Source organism: Sander lucioperca, chromosome 7, assembly GCF_008315115.2.
Source record: "Sander lucioperca isolate FBNREF2018 chromosome 7, SLUC_FBN_1.2, whole genome shotgun sequence".
NCBI classification, from domain to species: Eukaryota; Metazoa; Chordata; class Actinopteri; order Perciformes; family Percidae; genus Sander; species Sander lucioperca.
The window spans coordinates 5,428,557-5,449,161 of NC_050179.1; the positions used below are offsets into that span (position 1 = coordinate 5,428,557).

At 41.6% G+C, this 20,605-nt stretch overlaps 1 protein-coding gene across 17 annotated transcripts in view; it reads right to left on the reverse strand.

Annotated features, from left to right (window-relative positions):
• Positions 1–20,605, reverse strand: part of si:ch211-272n13.3 (ankyrin repeat domain-containing protein 26) — a 30,491-nt gene that overhangs the window by 2,508 nt on the left and 7,378 nt on the right. For 6 of the 17 annotated variants that reach the window (XM_036002987.1, XM_036002984.1, XM_036002982.1 and 3 more), the window contains 32 exons: positions 20,406–20,583; positions 19,812–19,873; positions 19,632–19,731; positions 19,249–19,353; positions 18,712–18,782; positions 18,557–18,626; positions 18,403–18,447; positions 18,087–18,098; positions 17,601–17,867; positions 17,392–17,493; positions 17,239–17,309; positions 15,711–16,598; positions 14,319–14,473; positions 13,753–13,968; positions 12,583–12,613; positions 12,343–12,481; positions 11,693–11,906; positions 11,393–11,576; positions 10,997–11,143; positions 9,970–10,432; positions 9,123–9,628; positions 8,827–8,979; positions 8,419–8,594; positions 8,046–8,139; positions 7,816–7,857; positions 7,226–7,303; positions 5,945–6,079; positions 5,700–5,812; positions 4,813–4,960; positions 3,916–4,206; positions 3,413–3,648; positions 2,174–2,417 (listed from right to left, as the gene is read on the reverse strand). In XM_036002987.1, coding sequence (XP_035858880.1) covers positions 2,174–2,417; positions 3,413–3,648; positions 3,916–4,206; positions 4,813–4,960; positions 5,700–5,812; positions 5,945–6,079; positions 7,226–7,303; positions 7,816–7,857; positions 8,046–8,139; positions 8,419–8,594; positions 8,827–8,979; positions 9,123–9,628; positions 9,970–10,432; positions 10,997–11,143; positions 11,393–11,576; positions 11,693–11,906; positions 12,343–12,481; positions 12,583–12,613; positions 13,753–13,968; positions 14,319–14,473; positions 15,711–16,598; positions 17,239–17,309; positions 17,392–17,493; positions 17,601–17,867; positions 18,087–18,098; positions 18,403–18,447; positions 18,557–18,626; positions 18,712–18,782; positions 19,249–19,353; positions 19,632–19,731; positions 19,812–19,873; positions 20,406–20,583 — 5,736 coding nt within the window. Of the gene's footprint in view, positions 1–1,426; positions 1,485–2,173; positions 2,418–3,412; positions 3,649–3,915; positions 4,248–4,694; positions 4,961–5,699; positions 5,813–5,944; positions 6,080–7,225; positions 7,304–7,815; positions 7,858–8,045; positions 8,140–8,418; positions 8,595–8,826; positions 8,980–9,122; positions 9,629–9,969; positions 10,433–10,996; positions 11,144–11,392; positions 11,577–11,692; positions 11,907–12,342; positions 12,482–12,582; positions 12,614–13,752; positions 13,969–14,318; positions 14,474–15,710; positions 16,599–17,238; positions 17,310–17,391; positions 17,494–17,600; positions 17,868–18,086; positions 18,099–18,402; positions 18,448–18,556; positions 18,627–18,711; positions 18,783–19,248; positions 19,354–19,631; positions 19,732–19,811; positions 19,874–20,405; positions 20,584–20,605 lie in introns of those variants that run through there. The other 11 variants (XM_036002985.1, XM_031282781.2, XR_004897827.1 and 8 more) reach the window with 10 other exon arrangements.

Sequence of the window (20,605 nt, forward strand, 5' to 3'; positions counted from 1 at the left end):
CATTGAAGCCTCTATGTTCACAGGCTTGTGGTGATGCGCAATGTGCTATCGGTGCCAAAAAAACTATGTTTGGTACTGCCAATTTGTTTTGTTTTGTCATGGTTCATGTGTGCAATAAACATTACACTTGTGAGAAAAAAATCGTGGCAGAGAATCGTGATATCAATTCTAAGCTAAACAAAATCGTGATTCATATTTTTCCCTGAATCGTGAAGGCCTAGAGCATACCAGAATCAACTTTAGAATAGACAAATTATAAATGACTAAGAAACTTTCTACTAAGAAAGCCACATCATCTCTTCTCTACCAGTCAACGTCAGAGCGTGGAGAAAGTCAACTCAAAGCAGAGAATCAAGGCGGAGTGTTTGTATAATCACTAACCACACAATGCAAAACCCAGGGTTCCTTCACATTCTACCTGTGAAACTCTGTTATTCTCGACCTCTTGAAATTACCATTACATTTCACCTCAAGTTCTTTTTTTGCCATTACACTTTTAAGTTATGAACATTTGTTATATCACTTTAGAAAATGTATTACAGTTGTTATGCCAACTGTGTGAATCCCTTAAAGGACAATTCCGGCGCAAAACGAACCTAGGGGTTAATAACAGATGTGTACCCACTCTGTCGTTCTCTGGGACATGTTTTCATGCTAATCGAATGCGTTTGTAGCTTGAAACAAGCTAGTGTGGACCGCTAATTAGCTTACAACGCTAGTATTCGGGGCACAGGGAAAGTAAAAATAATTAATTAGGGCTGTGCTCGATTAAAGAAATTCTTAGTCGACTGACACTCATTCAATTGTATCGACTAATCGATTAGTTGATTTAATCGACAGATCTGTAAATCTGAGTTTCTCTGCAAAGAGTCATGCAAAAGCACCACTTTAATTCTTGTGTTTACCAGAGATGTGCTCGTACGTTTCTTGGAAATAAGTCATTCAGCATGAAAAAAGCATAAAACATGATTAATCGACTAAAGAAATCTAAGTTGACTAAGACCAAAACGACCGATTAGTCGACTAATCGACTAAGAGGGAGCAGCCCTACTGTTGATAACCCCTAGGTTTGTTTTGCGCTGGAGTTGTCCTTTAAGTACGTAATTCCTAATAGATTGAGCCGAAAAAAGCTCTGTTTTTATAAAATACAGTTTTAACTCTCATTTCCACTTAAATAACTGATTTGATTACAGGGTTACAATTTTCATACTTTGAGTTTCATAAAAATAAATACATTCCTCTGAATGCAGTATTGGGAAAGCTCAGTAAATATATACATTTCCTGTAACCAAAACAACAACTATGTTTTCAATGTGTGAACCCTGAACATCATGGTTTGCATGTGAACAGAGCCATACGTGTCGGCCCACCAGCAGGGTGAAGAGAACAGCAGCCATCAGACACTGAGCTAAACACATCTACACACCTGGTTATGGGCCTGGCTGAAGAGAGGAGACATGAGAGACAGACTTTTGAGCTAGAAGCTAAAAGAGTGAGAAATAGAAGACAGGTTAGAAGTAAAGTCCCACTACCATAAAGGCCAGAGATCGAGTGAGGAAGAAACAATGTCCAAGAAGAAGAAAAGAACAGGCAGGGGAAGTTTTCAAGGTGTTCTTTGAGAGGGAAGACAGGCGTAAGGCAAATTTAGAAAGCCATTAGATCAATAAACGTATTTCTTTTAAGCACGTTTTTCCACAATCTGTAGTAGTATCCGATTTGTAATGCCTCAAAAATCACAGATTAATACATCTCTGCAATTATGGCAATGTAACAACACACTAACCTGTGTATAAAAAAACAACATCTTTCAACAAAACAAGACCAGTTACACAACAACAATGCTGACAAGCATAACACTATGGAAATGAAAATGGTTCAAAGTAAATAAACATAGCTCCATAAAGTATATTAGGTAAGACTTTACTTGAAGGTATCTACATAAGAGTGACATGACATTGTCATGACACATGAACCCTAACCATAACTTGTCATGACAAAAACCAAATGACGCTTACTAAAAGAAGCGTTATGTCATAAACGTTTATGACTTGTTTATAATGTTTATGACACGTTCACGACAGCGTCATGTCACTCTTATAGAGATACCTCCAAGTAAAGTGTAACCGAATATTCCACTATAATCACCATGTTTCAATTTAATGACTGTACAGACCTTGGCAAGGTAGTCCTCCACCCGGCTGTTCTGCCCCTCAGTTACAGGGCTGAGGAGGGAGAGTCCCAGGCCTAGGCTCCTGTTGAGGGGCCCCAGTGTGGCCCCATAGTGTGCTGGGGAACCCAAAGAGCCCAGGTCCAGCGAGGGCCCTCCAAGGCTACCGTTTGCGATGCTGCTGGTGATCAGAGACCTGCTGCGCTCGTTGAGCAACTTAGAATTGGCTTCTGCGAGACGACTGTTGGCCCTGGGAGGAAGAATCATTGATATAATACAGGTCTGTCATAGGGCTGAACGATTTTTGAAAATAATCTAATTGCGATTTTTCCCCCAAATATTGCGATTTCGATTTGATTATTTTTTTAAGCTTTGTCTTCTGTATTATTCAACAAAGACAAACAATAAATCATTTTATAGTATGAACAACACACAATTACACACTAGACAGTTAAAAAAGTAAAATTATAGTATATACACACACACACACACACACACACACACACAACAGTGTATTTTTTTTTTTACAGTGCACAGAGGAGCTGCCTCCAGCCCCTCCCCCTCGGGAAGTTGCGTGCTGAAGTGTGCACTTGTTCTGAGAGGCTATCGTTACATTAGCTAGTTGCTGGTGTTCTTGCAGTGGGATTAACTGTACTAATAAAACTGTTGAAACCCCGCGGCCACGCTGCTGTGAAAGCTCCCCGAACGTCATTTATCAGAGTCTGGTTGTTACCCCTCTCAGTGGCAGCTCCTCCACGCCATATCTTTATAACGGAGCTAACCGCTAACCGGAGCTAACCGCTAATCAGAGCTAGTTGCCAACCGAGCCTTCAGTTCTGCGTGTCTGTATTCATTAACTGCACGTATGGACTCGAACCAGAATAAAACCCTTCATTTTATTAAAATGGCTGTAAAAGTTTTAAACTACAACTCAGAGTTGTTTGAATGACAGAAATCAGTTCAAGGTACAACGTAGCGTTAGCGTGCTAAGTTGATGCTTTCTCTGCGGAGTGCAGACTGATTTGCTCTCGCGAGTCATGTGACCAAATCGCAGCCTTTGCGATTAGGAAATGCGTTTTAACATATCGCGATATTATCGCAAATGCAATTAATCGTTCAGCCCTAGTCTGTCACCATCAGAACTGTCTATGTCTGATTACAGCCTAGAAATCAGGCGTTAAAACACTGATCAGAGTATCCGCTCTAGAAAACCTGGCACTAAACTGAAGAACAAGCTGGTCTCACCTCTCTAGTTTGGCAGCCAGGGACTTGCGGCCGCGCAGCTCCTCTGTGTAGAGCTGGCGGTATCGCTCTAGCTCCGTGCGTGTGGATTCTCTTTGGTTGAGGCTGTCATGATGGGTGGTGCGGGCCCGGCCCAGTTCCCCCTCCAGCTCCCGGATCTTCTGCTCCAGCTGAGAACGCAGGTTGGTCTCATTGGTCGCTTTAATCTGATCCAGTGCTTCCTGGGATGCTGCCTGCGACTGAAAGACAAACAAGATACAATCACATTAAATCAGGCTTAGTGCTGTTTAGTGATGTGCAAAGCTACTAAAGCAACTACCTACATATTTACACAATTTACTTATTCAGTAAGTTATTATTATCTTATCTCTTATTTATTATAGTCCATCCTATTATTCTTTCCGTTGTGCACTCAGTTGTCTAATAGGCTGCTGTGTAATCAAACGTTTGCTTAGTGATGTGGGATCAGGCCACTTTGTTATTATTAACCAATACAGGACCTTTACCTGCAGGAAGATGTTGACCTGCTCCAGTTTCTGTTGGATCTCCTGACGGGCCCGCTCCTCTGCGTCACGGCGGTACTGCTCCACCTGGCTCTGCTCCATCTGAGCGGCCTCCATTCGGCGTCTCAGGTCCAGCACTTCCTCCTCCAGCTGCCTCTTACCCCTCTCCAGGTGCTCATTACTGCGGCTCAAGCTCTTCAGGGAGGCCAGCTGATCCTTAAGGTCCCCGTTCACCTTCTCTAGCTGGCTGCGACGGGACCCTTCCTTCTCCAGTTGCATCTGCAGATCCTCCACCTGGGAACGTAAGAAAGACAGAGGAAATGTTTGAGGTATAATGCCGCGTTCTATTTACCTCTGAACTCGGAAGCCGGAACTGGGAATGAATTCACACCTGAGTTGAATGCGTTCTATTTAAAAGTCGGATTTTCATTGTTTTCGTTAGCTCTAGCCCGGTTAGCTATTGTTAGCAATACCAGTTGATAACAACGCATTACCCCGTTTTTTGTGCATGCAAACATCGTAACAACATGTTCACAGATAGAAGTTGGACATGCCTGTGTGAACGACTGATTTAGTGACACAAATAAGACGGAAGTGCTTATAACTTTATGTTACTGCAGCGTTTCACAACTGTTGATACAGGGGGCAGCCATGTTGGATTTTGAACTTGGGCTAGTGCGAGGTTGTCCGAGTTCCGAGCTCGTAAATCCGAGGTCAGGGGGCGTGTTTACGACTTTGACCTCGTTAAAACCGAGTTCCGAGGAAAATAGAACGCGGCATAACACTGCATCTAAGGCACTCAAGGGGTTGCTAAAGACAAAGTTTTAAACTGTAATAACTGCTACTAGTATATTATGTGGAGACTATATACTGAAATCATACTCTACCAGACAGACAAACCTTTTCTTTCAATCGTCCAAGGGCACCCTCTGCTTGGCTGTGTCTGCCTGGGTCCACCCGTAGACTGCTCATAGGAGAGCCAAATTCTGCTCCACCTGTGTCCTGATCCCGCAATTTCTTCTTTGCAGTCTTCAATACAGTACGCAACCTTAAACACATATGCACACATACTAAAAGTAAACATACAAATAAACCATACATATTGATAGGGGTGGGAAAAAAAAAAATGAAAACTTAAAAAAAAAAATCGATGCATTGCAATACTAGAATCGCAATAAATGAAAATCTCAATACAAATCGAATTGGCAGCCATGTTTCGTGAAATAATTGAATTGGGAGAAAAGCATATCGTCCCTGCCCTACAAATTGAATATTTAATGCAAACCTGTCCTCTGAAGACCAGCTAAGTGAAAATAAAGTAATGGCACGTGGTTTACTCATTACATGTACAGTACTGTATATATCAGCTTGACTAATCATATGGAAAGTTAACCCATTATTCCAAAAAGTGTTAACATCCATATTCTGCACAAAGTTACAACCTGTTTTGACCACATGTAACTCATTCAAAGATTCAAAACAACACACAAACAACCTCTTACTAAAGGCAAACACAGTATAAGGTTCACAAAGAATAAGAAACACATAACCAGTCACAATTAAGTGAGCACACAAAAACAAAAACACTAAACAAACACAGGGACTTATAATACATAAACAGAAGTTGAGTTATAAAAAAAAAATCTGAAACCCGTACACATTGGTGCACCACAGCCACATAAGCTAGGAAAAAACGGCGCTCTACTGGATCTTAGTTGTGTCTAAATGGTAGGAAGAAGTACTGCCATGGGTGAGGAGGGCACGAGGAGGAGGAGGCTAGGAGTCACCTGTACATTTCTTTTTGGAGCTCTGTGTTTCTCTTCATCTCTTGATCCAGCCGGGTGTCCACAGCCTTCTTCTGCTCTGCTATTTTCTTGGCCTTCTTCTTTTCTATTTCCATCTGGAACACAGGCAACGCAACAGGCCGATAACTCTTGAGACCTATACCATGGTATATTATTTGGATGGATGGATACTAAATTATTATTATTAATTATAATTATCCTGCATATAAATGCATCACAGTCATCACCTGGGTGCTCAGGTCTCCTTTTTCCTTTTCAAGCTCTGCCAGGCGCAGTCCTAACTTAGAGCGGCTCTTCAGCTCCTCCTCCCACAAGGCCTGGGAGTCCTGGGCTGTGTGAGACAGCATGCTTTGCTTCTGGACCTAAGAATAATATAATAAGATGAAGAAGTTTCTGTCAGCTTGTTACAATGATCAAATTTCAGACAGTTGGCTAAACAGTCAACTGTTCATCTTAGTTTTTTTGTAAAAATATGGCCTATTTCTCATTTCTCAAACTGATCTATTGTTTTTTCCTTTAGAATGTGTAACTAAGAGAATGTCTGAAAAGACTAATAAGTGCACTTGGTTCTTCTTTTTCAGAAAGGGAAACTTGCTTTGATAGTTTAGTTTTGGCCTACTAATTATTATTATTGTACAGTACACTGCTTTAAAAACCATTCACAATCAGTGAATAGTTTGTTCAATGCTTCCCTTTTTCAAATAGGGCTACTTTTCGGTTTTATGTGTGAATTCAAAATTGTTTGGTTTTCCAATTGCCTTGTTTTCATAAAAACATGCTTTAAAAAGGTTTGATTCTTTCTCTTGAGCAGATGGCTACTTTCCTCATTTGGCTGGCTGCTCAAAAATGTAGGAACTCCCTGCTCAGACTGGGCTTAGGGGAATTATGTACACAAAGAGTAGAAAAGATGATTCAAGTCAAGGCCGTTTTACAGTCGCCGCATTCGAGGTTGCGCGCGCCAATGTGACGTCAAAATGACGTAGATCTCGCTGGCGCGCCAGGATTTTGAGTGCGCGTCCAGAGGGTGCACACCACTATTTTTTTCAGCGGCACGCGACAAAGCAGAAACAGGGAGCCTGAACGAGCTTGAGGGAAACCGGATGCCAAGACTCTCGGAGTGACTGCAAGTCTCTCTTGTAAACTTACTGGGTTAAGATGAGTTCTTTTATGATGAATGAAAGGCTCGATCCGACCAAGTAGGTCATCGAATCAAATCCAAGCATTGATGGCAATGCTGCTGCCAGTTCTGCCGTTGTTTACCTTTTTCTTCTTCTTCTAGTCTGTAGAAATAGCAAAGTCGATAGCCATTCCTCACTAGCGCCACCTCTGTTCAGGAGAAGACAGCAACTAGTGTCGCAACCACCACACGGGAGTATAAACAGTTACGGCGCTCCCATGACGTCACGCTGGCGCTCGACAGGTCGGCTGCAGCAAGTATACCGCACGTTTAAGAAATGGAAATCTAAGCTGAAGGTTTTCTTAGTTAGGAAACAAAATATGCCACTAACCTCTCGACTGAGTTGGTCTTCCAAAGTCATCTTACTGCTTTGGAGGTTTGTAACCAAGTCCTCCAAATGACCTCTGACCTACAGAAAGAAGAAGAAATATTATTATTATTATTATTATTATTATTATTATTATTATTATTATAATATATATATATATATATATATATATATATATATATATATATTTGTTATTATTTACATTGTAAAAAAGAAAAAAAAAAGAAAGAAAAGAAAGAAAATTAAAGAGAGTTTTTGTTTGTTGTTTTTTGTTTATTATTACAGAAAGTTGAGAGGACTCTTTAGATTAAAGGAAGTGTGTCATGCAAATTGAGAAAGAGGAGAGAAAGAACCCACATACCAAGATCTGGCTACAGGGAGAAAACACATGATGACGTCACCAAGAAAAACCCAAACCGACACAAAGCTATTACTTCCTATGTAGGTTTGGATTCCTGCTAGCAGCTTGTGCAAAAAGGCCACAAAGCCGAAGTGCATTTCATTTTGTAAATAGATAAAATATGATTTTGTGTCAATTTATAAAAATTTAAAAAACAGATAATAGTAAACCCACACAGAGAAACTAAGCCTACATCCACAATACCAACCCCTCCTCCAGGCGAGCGATCAGATAGCTGGAAAAAGATTGGATACCTTAATGACTTTATAATGTAAAGCCAGCCATTTGATGTCACAAGAGAGTTATCCAACTATCACAATACAGAGAGATTGTATTTTGACAAAAAAGTAGATATGGTGCCACCGAGATCCTGTGTACAATGTGTGTGTGTGCGGGTAATTGGACAAGGTTTGCAGCACTCACCATGGCAAATTCCTGAGCCCCTTTCTGAAGTGCATCAATTTTGTTGGACTGTTGCTTTGCAGCAGCTTCCAGCCTGGCGTTCTCTATCTCAAGCCTAATGTGACATTACATTGACACTGCATCATAAATATTTATATACTCATATACTGCACAACAAAACACATCTAGACTCACGGCTGACAATACGTTTAACACATTAGTGTAAATAATTAGTGAATAATTATTTCTGTGGTTTGGAGTTGGCTTATATTTCTAGGTTTATTTTACATGATTAATGTCACAGGATTTGTTTTCTAGTATCTACTGTAATAAAATAAAATCATCAATCTTTCAATCCCAAGTGTGTGTGTGGACACCATGTGTTTGTACATACCTTTGCACAGCTTCCTCCAGCTGTTTGATGGTGGTATCAGAAGCTGCTGAGGCGGACAGCACCTCCTGCAGTTTCTGAGCAGCAGTGGTGAGTTGCTTCTCCCTTTCATCCAGACAGCTCTTTAGACTGTTAATACGTCTCTCAGCCTGCACATACTGGTCTTCGCTTTCCTCCAGCTATATGACAGAGTAAAAGCATCCATCTCATCAGCAATGTAACAGTGGAGTAAACTGTCAGTTCAGTGCACATGCGGAGGGAAAAGTTATTGCTGCTCTATAAGAATTGTGATAATGAGCCATCTAATTTCCGTGCAGCTTAAAGTCTTTGCTCCATAATCATTAACACAGCTAGAATCATAGATGTGGTTTAAATATGCTGCCACAAGGTGGCACTGTTCTATGCGGTTACCTTTCCTTTGAGCCTGTCCAAGTCTTTAAAGAGCCGAGCCTTCTCCTCTTCCAGGTCATTGCGATAGCGTGTGTTGACCTCCAGAGAAGCTTCACTCATTGACAGCTTCTTGAGTGAGTCAGCTAGCTCCTGCTGCAGCTGCCTTACACTTGTCTGTGCTCAGACAAAATGCAAAGAAAGCAAGGTTTGATTAGATACAAAGAGAGATACTTAACTGACATGTGGAAGAAAGGCTAAAAGTAGGTCTGGAGGAAGAGGTTAGGCAATCCTCTTACCCTGCAGAGTCCTAATCTCACCTCTCTTTCGCTCTTCTCTTCCTCTAACTTGTAGATCTGATCTCGAAGATCAGCAGCCTTACTGGCGAGCTCCTTATTTCTCTCCTCCACTAGTTGTACTCTCTCTTCGCAGTCAGATTGCAGCTTGGACAGAATGTCACTGAAGCGTTCTTGGGCATCTGTAACAGCACGCTCCTTTGCAACACCTTTGTTTTGGGCCTCCTCTAGCTGTTGCCGCAGTAGCATGCACTCGCTCTGGGTTTGGGCAAGTCGCTCCTGCGCGGCCTCTTGGCGTGCTCCGGCACGGCTGACCAGCTCTCTCTCGGCCTGCAGAGCCGCTTCTAACTCCTTGACACGTAAAGCTGCCTGGTCCTTCTCCCGCTGCAGGACCTCCAGCAGCAGGCCCTTCTCCGTCAGCTGCAGTGTGGCCCGATGAACTTCATTTTCCATGCTGTTTGCACGAGTCTCTGCCTTGGCCAGCTTCTGTGACAGGCTGCTGACTGCCTCGCGTTGATTGGCTGCTTCACCTGCAGAAAAAAAAACATTAAGAGTTTGAAGCAAAAAAAAAAAAAGATTGCAGGGCAAGAAGTTGCACATAACAAAAGACTGCTTATACAATTAAATATAAGCCAGCACAGACCACAGCAATTGCGGCCCAGACAGAGCAACCCGTCAAACAGCCCCACAGTATAACGGTAAACAGTGATACTGGTTCTGTGTAGTTATAACCCAAATTGTTTTATTTGATTGGTTTTAGATAACTTACTTTCATGTCTCTATACATCAAATGTGTCTGAAACAAAATCACAAAACACTTGGCCTGGTTGGGCATGGGTGAGCTTGTCCATCCATCCCTACCACCACTAACCTGTGAATCTGTCTTTAACACGCTGGCGTTCATCTTTCTCCCGGAGGAGAGCTCTCTCGGTTTCTGCGTTAGCTGCCCGGCAAAGCTCTGCCTCCTTTATGGCTCCAGCCAGGCGGGTACGAGTGGACTCCACCTCTGCATCCAGTGCTTCGCGAGTCTGCCGCTCATTTTCCAGCCGGGTTGTTGTCATAGCTAACTCAGACTTCAGGGTGGTCACCTGGTTATTGCAGTTGAAGACGGTTTGGGTCAGGGCTTCACTGTTGAGTTTGAGATCTCGAAGAGCGTCTTCTAGCTGTTCCTTGAGGGCCTCATTCTCTTCCAAAAGATGGCTCTCTTTGAGACTGCTGTTGGCCTGCGAGCGTTCGAGGTCTGTTCTCAGGCTGGTCAGCTGCTCCTGGAAGCTAGCAGTCTGCTGGAGCAACTCCCTCTCCCTGTCACTGGCTTCAGTGAGCTGGGACAAAGCCTATGAACAGGAAAAAACATGTTAAGTAGGGCTGGGCAATATATATTATATCGATCATGTGATACAAGATTAGATATCGTCTTAGATTTTGGACATCATTATATCGTAATATGGCATAAGTGTTGTCTTTTCCTGGTTTTAAAGGCTGCATTACAGTAAAGTGATGTCATTTTCTGAATTTACCAGACTGTTCCAGCTGTTTTATTATTTGCCTTTACCAACTTAGCCATTATATCCACATTACTGATGATAATTTGTCAAAAATCTCATTGTGTAAATATTTTGTGAAAACACCAATAGTCAACCCTACAATATCGATATCGAGGAGTTTGGTCCAAAATATCGTGATATTTGATTTTCTCCATATCGCCTAGCTAATGTTAAGTTAAGATTGCTTCGAATCAGCGGGTTTTCGTTACAGATTTGATTTCAAAATGTATTATTCGTACCCAAAATAGTAATCTTCTATTAGCAACACCATATTGCAAACTGTAAGAACAACATCTAAACCATAAAGCAAACTGATGTGTTCTAAAATGATGAATACCACGTTGTGAGGATTACCTCATTGCTTTTGCTCATGTTCCTTTTGTTCTCGTCCTCTATCTCTTGCTGCTTACGGAGATGGCTGTTGAGCAGATTCTCCTGCAGCGTCCGAGCACTGCGCTCCTGAGCCAGCAGTCTCTGGCTCTCACTGTGGTCCTCTTCAAGCTGGGTTGTTGACATATAACCCACTGTTACAATCATATATACACCAAACAACAACTGGACAAGCCAGATACTCACCAAATACTCAAAAGCCTCTCAATAAATATAAATAATAAACAAAGTTAATATCAAAACATATTACATTATAAATAAAACATTAGCCAACATCAACACAATGAAAACAGCATAACAAAATCCCTGCACACTGCACACTCCCTGCAAAATAACGAAATGAAGTTCAAGAGGGTGTACCTGTTTAATGTTGTTGACCAGTGTTCTCATCTCCAGCTCCAGATTCCTGAGGGTGAGCTCCACCTTTTGTCTCTCCTGAACCTCCAGCTGATGCTGCTCCTCCATCCTCCTGAGCTTATCTCGGGTTGTGTTGTACATCATGGTGGCGTTGCGGCGATTTTCCTGCTCTTGTTTCAGCTGAAATCTATACAGAGTTTCAGACAGAAATTTCAAGTCATTGAATCAAAATAAATAAATAAAACTACATAAAATCACATCAGATATGATGCACAAAAATATGAGACGAGAAGTAGGTCTCACTTGAGGTTTGTGACTTCAGTCTGCAGTTCCAGCTGGTTGCGCTCCAAGGCAGATTTAACATCTTTAACTTCCTCCAAAGAGCTCTTCAACTCCGCCCTCTCCATCTCCAAATGGCTCACCTTGTCTGCCAGGTACCCATGGCGACTCCTTGCCTTTTGGATGGAGCGCTCATATTCGTGGAAAATGTTCTGCAGTTTCACCATGCTTCTCGAGTCTGTGAGGTATAATATAGCAGCTGTCACCCCTTAAAGGGTCATTTTAGTTTTTTTCAACCCCATTTCCCCATGCATTGTTGTCTGATGTGATCAAAAAGCTTTGAAATTGGTCCAGTATTGAGCGAGATCGCAGTGACGGGCTGGCATGAACCAAGCTGACGGGGCAATTGGCACCCTCGATTTCTTTTTGCTACTGACAGGCTCAGATTGTTCTTAAAAGTATCTGACAACATTATCGATCTGACGGGGTGACTTGTTGTCCGAAGACAACGGGGTGGAGTGTGGAACAAGCATTTAAGGAGCATATACCAGATCTTGCTTTAAAAGTGGATTATGTACAGTACATGTTATTTTGAAAATTAGATGAACAAACTGATTAAGTTACAAAGTCCTAAAAATCTGAAATAATTATTACATAAATTCATAAATCCATACCCAAAGTGGCTGAGTCCAGCTTCTGAATGAGGAGGGATGCGTGACGATAGCCTGAAGTGGGAGAGTCGATGTCATCTGTAGCTGTGTCGGATGACTGACTGAGTTCATCAAAGTCTTCTGCCATCTCAACTTCAGGGTTCTGAATATGGAAACAAACTGGGGTGTTAATATTATTCAGTTACTCATTGTGTATTGTCTACTTCAACTTCCATCCAGCTACTAAGAGAATTTGTGTTTTACCTCAGTTTTCTGTTTCCCGCTGGTTGGAAACCTGAGCCCAACAAGCGCAGGGAAGAAGAACAGGGGTTATTTGGAAAACTGATGTGCATGTTCTCAAGACAGGAGAGCTGCATTGAAGAGTTGTTGGAAGTGTAATGGTATAATGCAGTATACTATTCAAAGTTTGGAAAATCAGTGGTTAGTCATGCAACTATGTAGGGAGGAAAATAATTAAAATCAAGAAGAATTGCATCTTACTGATCACCCACCCCCAATATTGTAAAGGTTTGTTTGGACTGAATGCAAAGTATATTTCTACCTCGGTTTATTCATTAGAAGTCTATGTTTCGTTGTCACAAACCACCAATGCACAAACATGATCTAAACTTACCGACAACCCCAGTATGTTTCTCCTGTTTTTTTTCTTACCTTAGAGACCTTCATTTACTCTCCCTAAAGGCAGTTACACACCAACCAGACGGCCGACCCTTGCCAGAAAAGGCAGTTGGACTGATCAGTCTCCCCGAGTTGGTCAAAAAAGTGTCTCGGAACACCCCAAAACGACGAGACGTAATACGTCTCCATAACAGGCGGCAGATTGGACGAACGCGCAACGTGGGTCTGGTTTCTCCGGAAATTCAGAGACAGACTTTTCATGGCGGCTTGTTCAGAATACGATCTCATATTGTACTAAAATAGTTCACTGAAAGGTGTTTCTGAAAACATTTTAAGCGAGAAATAGGCCATGCAGTTGCTGAATCTGTCTTCATTTCAGATTGACAAAGGTCAGTTTAAAAGATTTTCGTCAGATTTTGAGAGGCTTAGTCACGCTCATTCCGCTCGCCATTTCCGGGTGAGTCCCGACTGCCCTGTCTCCGACTGAGCATGTCAGGTCGGCCAAAATGAAGGCCGACGGCCCCTCGGACGGACGACAGCACGGAACACACCGAACAGACTCGAGTCACCGACCTAACCAGACTGTCCAACGGCCGATTATCGGCCCGGTGTGTAGCTGCCTTAAAGCAAATATGTGACTGTTCACATCCACTCACTTCTTTCCATTGACTCACTGACTGTACTCAGTCGTGCTGCCTGTACAATTCACGTTGCATTCAGTCTGAACACACCTTACGAGTTACGAGAGACCGAGAGGTGAAACTGATACAAAAAAGTGGCATACTGCATATATACCTTCCTTCATCGTCCGACACTTCACTTAAAGTGCTATCATCAAACACAGAGAGAGGATCTCCATTGACATGAGTGTTGGTCTGAGGGGCTCTGCTGCGCCGGGCCCCTCTGACCAGCTCCAGCTGTAAGGTCTCCTCTACAGCTTGGCCCTCCTGTCTGTTGCTATTGTAGGTCTGCTGCAGTGGGAGATGCAATTGCACTGGTGCCCCGTTGGTGCTATGGAGAGCAATAAACCTGATAGTCAATAAGTTGTGACATCTACACTTGTGGGTCCTTGGAGATATAGCTCAAGAAAACCATTCCAAAATGGAATCAATAAAATAAAGTTTAGACTTGGCTCATTCTGTTCAATGTGTCATTGAAAAATAAATGGAGAAAAGAGCCTTATAAAATAATTTAAAGGTAAACAACACACACACACACAAAAGCAAAAATAAAATATTTTATTGTTCATAATACCTGACTTCTAAATTGTGGATGTGTTGTTCAGAAATTATAAGAGCAACAGTTTGCTAGTGATAACTGTCAGGATCTAAAAATGTCCAAATGTGCAAAATAATGCATACCTCTTGGTGGCCACAGGCTGCTGTTCCTGGCAAATTGCTCTTGCTCTGGTCTCAGGTTTCTCAGGACCGACTTCTTCCAATGCCGTTCCACCAGTATCCCAGGAAGTACTAAATTTGTGCACTAGCATAGCAGTCCTTGTCGTCTCCCTGCCAACCTGAAAAGAGAAGGGTACAGTAAATATTTGATAGCTGGAGATTATTCCAAACTGAAACAAGTTGGGGCCAGCCTTTTAAGATGTGTTTTGGAGCAGGGACTTGTACACTTTGTCATTCATAATTTAGTGTCACCCCTCCCTTCAGAGACCTAACACCTTAGTGTGGTTACTCTATTTGACATGCTATTTTCAGTTAATTAGAAGGACGCACAATTCCATACATTACAATGCTTGCTGTGGCATACCTGAACTGAGAAAAATCTCATCAGTTTTGGACAGTCTGATTGAATTCAAAAGGTTCTTTACTTATTCCAAATACGCTCAACACTCCAGTATTACTCTTAAGTATTATCTCTAGCCATTTATTTTGTATGTTATTTACATTGCTATCCCACTGACTATCACAGACATTAGTTGACCTCCTTTCTGTGAATTGAAACACCAAACAATGTTGCATAACATTGTACTAAATGCATTCTTTCTTCTATGCTTTCTTTCCACAGACATCCAAACACTCAACAAAAGGCTGGCCAAAAATATTCATATTCATCCCCTGGAGATCAGTCTTCTTAGTCTTTTAAATACAGCATGCAATTAAAGAAGAAACAAATCCAGCAATTGCCATATCATATTTGTTTAGGGCAAAGAAGGATATTATTTGTACAATCTTCACATCACATCACCTAGAAAGAGAGAGTTCATACAACAGAACCTATTCAACGTAAAGATACATGCAAGGACCATGCATGATGAAGGACAAGTCACTGCTAAAGAACATAAGACTGAACTTTGTTTAGCTTTGGAGTACAATCAAGAATGCCAAACAACCAACATTGTAACTGCGAGACAGTACCAAAGTTTATTAAAGTGCAAATGGCCTTCAACAAATGGTAGTTCAATTCTACATGTGAGTTAACACAAAAAAAACACAAAAAATGTAAGGAGAAACATGCAAGATGAACTCTTCTACTTGAAATCGAACCTAAAGAAAATAAATATCAAGACATGGAAAATGAACATCTAACAGAAAGAATTAAGATGAGGTAATGATGTATGGCTAGTGTGGGCCCTTTGAAACGGCTAATTAAAAGAAATGAAATGAAGTACGTGGATTAAACAAAGAGAAAGAGAGGCGATCAAGAAGGGACTAAAAGGAGGTGCGACCATCCTCTACCTCTTTCTGTAGTTGGGCCTTTTCTTTCTCCAAATCCAGGAAGACAACCTTCAGCATCCCTACCTCAAGTTTAAATCTTTCCATGTCCTCTTCCAGCTCCTCATCAGAAACACCTTGGATGGATGCTGAACGTCTGCTTAGTGAGGGGGGACGAGACTTGGTGAGTTCTTCAGGATCCTCGTCTGAACTTGCATTGTTTTTCTCAGCTTCATCAACATTAGCACTGTTGTCCTTCCAGATGCGGTCCAGATGTGGTTTGTGGAATGGCCCGAGTCTGGCCGAATCTTTTAAGAATGTGCTCTGGTCTACATCCAACGTGGGTACGGTATGATTATCAGTAAAAGTTGTGGTAACAGGAGATAAGCAGCTGTCTCTTTGTGCTGTGGCGAGTTGAGGTGAAAGAGACTCCTCCAGAACATCATCAGTGAGTAGATCTGGCTCTGGACACATGACGCTCTCACTAGCCAGGGGCTCACAGACCTGCATCATGTTCTCGCATAAGGAGTTGTCAGTTGACTCTGTCACAGAGTCTTCTAGTCCAGACTCCCTCTGCTCAGGTATAGTGAGAAGGACGGTACTCCTCGCTCTGGCCATGGGGCGCACAATGACTTCCCCTTCTTCATCTTCATCACTTGACTCTTCTTCTGCAGAAGTAAATTCGGCCGTGGCCTGTTCTTCTTCTGCGGATGGTCTTGATTTGAGCAGTTCTCCAAACTTCTCTTTTAATTCACCAGCAACATTCTTGAAGGTGGATTTGACCTCCCTTTTCTCCACCTCTACCCAGAGCTTCTCGTAACGATTCTCCCACGGGACATTACCCGCTTTACCTCTTTCTGCAGGACTGCGCTCATCTTCAGAGTCATTATCCTTTTCTCCACCGTCAGAGCCCACATGGCCAGATGGACATGGGTTCAGATCTAACTGGCATGTATCTACTGCTTCATCTATCCTCTTTGATGGCATGGGTGGACAAGAAAAACACAGAACGGACAAGACAAAAATGCAAAAACCAAGTTTGGACTTTGAATAAAAAAACACAATATTCAATTAAATATGAAGGCATTTCAACATTGCATTCTTATAATGTTAGCAAATTATTAAAAAGAATGTTATTTTGGATGAGTTAGCATATATTTGTAACACCTTGAAACAGAACCTTTGACTTCTGGCACAGTAAAGATTTTGTCTAAACAAGTTGTCAAAGGCCAGAAGAACAGATGTGGCTGTCATGCTTACAGAAATTAATTGGCAAATGCCCATTTAAATGTTATACCCATTTTTTCCCCCAATGTTTGGGATGACAGATGGACCACCCTCATTACTTACAACTAGCCAAAATGGGGAGTCTTAGATCTTGCCTAGAGGTTCTGAAATACTGCATTTTCACATTTGTTTCACTTGACCCAAGTTAAAGTTTTAATATAACTCTACTTTGAAATATGAACATATTTACCAATAGATATGACTTGATGTATTTTAATTTCCCTGTTACTGGGAAAGCATGAATGGTGATGTTGTGCCATGGACAAAAACGCCAAGAACAAAAAACAAAGGATTGTGGTAAAGATGGTATATTCGGGGTATTTCTCACCTTTTGTTGCTGCTTTTCAGACTCTAGATTACTTCTACTGTCTCTTGCCATCCGTGAGAGCTCAGGGGACCCTAAAGAAACAGAGAGTCTTGATCCAGAGCACAGGGCAAATGCACACACATATCTATAGGCATAAAGACCAGTGAGCCTTACCTGGTGTAACCACTGCCTGAAGCTCAGCTATGTTTGGCAGCTGATTGTCAATCTTGGCTGTATTGCAAGAGGACGCCACATTGTCTGGTTCACAATCTGATTCTGAATGAGAGAAAGTCAAAGAAAGAGAAAAATACTGTAATCATATCCTTTGTATACTATACAATGTGTGTGTTTGCAAGATTGCAAAATGGCTTAATATCCCTTACCTTCTTCACTCTCTGATTTCTGAAGCGCCATCTTCCTTGCTCGAGGCTGTGGTTGGGGCGCAGGTTGAGGGGGTGTGCTGGGCAGTGTCTTGTTGGAGTTGATGCTCCTCGGAGGTGTCAGGGGGGCTGCTGGAGCAATGACTTCATCCTGCTCTTTGACAGATGGAGAGGAGCATTCTGGGAACTCCTCAAGTCCAGGGGAGGGCATTCTGCGGCTGGGCAGGGTTCTCTTACTGGTAGTGCTGGCTGAGTCCCAGTCCGATGCATCTGTGTCATTAAGTGGTAGGTGAATGAACCAGGTATGACATTGATGCTGCTGAGGGTAGGAGGTCAGTTTACATTGGGATAACCACAACACCAGTAAATGGAAAAGATTAGAGGGGATAGGCTGTAATGCTACTGCACTCCATCAAACTGAAACTACAGCTACTAGTGTAAACCGTTTACCCTGTCTAATCAGCTAGTTCATCAGCTAGGTTTACTGACCTGCTTTTTTGGCTTCAAAATGTGTGATGACAGAAACATACAAAAGGGTAGTAAAGCAGGTGTCGCATGCAGATAGACCATTTTAAACAAAAGCTTAAAAAAAGACAGTAGCTCGCTCCTAAATATTTGAAAGTTAAGCTTTCATAACATGGATGTTGGGTACTACTCTGTAGATATCAGCAGTGACCATGTAAATGATGCATGTGCATTAGGTTTAGGAGCAGATGGAGGCATTAGATGATCAACTGCCTTGTGAACACACAAACAAATAAAAAAAATATTAAAACAAAGTGGAGGATTCATTATTTCATCTTACCTTCAAGATCATCAACATCACCCAGACCAAGCTCTTCCATTAAGTCTGTGAAAGAGAAACAAAGCACCATGTCAAATACAAACAGTTCTTCTTTAAATAAATTCTTACATTTTAAACCAACAGGATCCACGATGCTCCACATTGTTCTACTTACCGGTCTTTCGTTCGTTATCTCCTTCGAGTTTGCTCAAAACACGAAGTGGTTCCCATTTTGCCTTCTCAGTCTGGTAGAAAGAAAAAACATTGCTATTTGATTCCAACGGATCACAATTTCTTAAATCTTCTATGGCATATAGTTGCTGTACCTACCTCTTTCTGTATAGTATCATCTTCATCGGCATGTTCGCCTCCATTATCATCACCATTATTGTCGTTTCCAACTGCAAGAGACATGTCATGTCATGTTAGAGACACAATGAATTTCTTACAAATGAGCACAACAAAGTTCTGACGATGAAGCTGGATGAGTTTGCCAGAACAATGTAAAAAGCATTCCCATGCAAATGAGCTCATGGTTAGTTAGCATGAAGATACATGGTTAGGCATCAGACGAGCATTTAGATTCCTTGTTCTGGTTTTATTGGGACACAAGTTCAGCATCAGCCAAGAATGCTGATGAGTGCTGCAATCACTTATTAATACCACTTTGAGCCAAAACCTGCTGAAACCAAGCAAGCTAAGAAGAGCCTGTGGTCCCAGATGTGGGAAAACGGGGTTCATGGGTAGCAGGCAGGGTGAAGTACAGTATGCTGCATGCATTCTCTTATGGTGATCATGAGGTGATGGTCAGGCCTCTGGTTGTGTTAACATGCTGTTCTTCAGACCTATGAGTCAAGACATTCATACCCTCTCCCTGGCTGCCTCTTGGCCTGCCTACACTCCTCCGAGGCTCTAGGACTGCCATCCTATTGCCTCCTTCCCCTCTTAAAAAAGAGGGGATATACAACAAGTCTACAAGAAAAATGTAACATATTGTTGGAAAGGCTGTTTTGATTGATGGAAATTATATTGCATTGCAAATTTTACACCATATTTAGAATGAAAACAGGAAGCATTACTTACAAACATATTTAATATAATATAATGCATGCATTAATACACTAAAGCACAGTTTTCTATGATTATGATTAAATAGGGTCACACTGTTTCTGCAGCATGAAATGGTGCCTGGAATGATTTAAGTTGCTTTGGGCGAAAAAAAGAAAAGGAATAAATAAAATAAGACTTACTTTCTTTAATCTCTTCTTCAACAGTGGACAGCTCTTCTTGATCCTGAGTATGCAAGCTTTGTTTCTCTTTATGTGGCATATTGAGGTTTTCAGAGTGGGACTGAAAGAGAAAATCAATCTTTGAGAATATGTCTGATCACCTGATCCTACAACATATTCCAAAATGTGTCTTTACTGTACCTCAGAGTCCCAAGAATCCTGCTCCTCCTCTCCCTTCTCTAGACCCAACTCGGACAGGAAATCTATTTCAATGATATAACAGAAAAGCAATGGCAGTTGCAGAGCAATACAGGATGTCTTGGATTGGTGCAGGAGATACTGTAAACCATATGGGTCTCCCACTATTTGATTTGATTTGATTTCATGGTGCAAAACACTCTTGATGCATCTTTACTTTTTCATACTGTATGACCACATTTACAATAACATAGTTACTAAAGTCCATTAAATTAAAATAATTGATAGATAGTAATGATGATATAATATATAATTTCTGCATTCAGTGAGATTGTCTTCATACAGAGGAAACAATAACAAAAGTTTTGGACAGTTATTAAATCAAACAACATCAAGGAGCAAAGTGGCTTGCCATCTGTTGTTGTCAGGAAGTTGTTCAAGGTAGCCATGGTAATTAAGGGGGTGGACGGGATTGTGCTGCTGTTGTAAACTAAAGAACAGACTCCCTATAGACGCTACACGTTGAGGTCGTAGCATTGTAAATGCAGTTGGTCATAGCGTGTTCAGAACATCTATTATAAATGATTTGCTTCTTACCTCTTTTCTTATCTTTAGAGACTTCTGTCTCAGGAACAGGTGAAGTGGCGTCAAGGGACTCTCCACTCTCTTCAGGTTGATCATTTTCATCTGAGACGTCGTCTTCTTCTTTCTCCTCCTCGTCTCCCTCCTCCTCTTGGTCATTATCATCATCCTCATCCTCAGTGGAATCTTCTTTCTGTGGAAACAAAAAAAGTAAA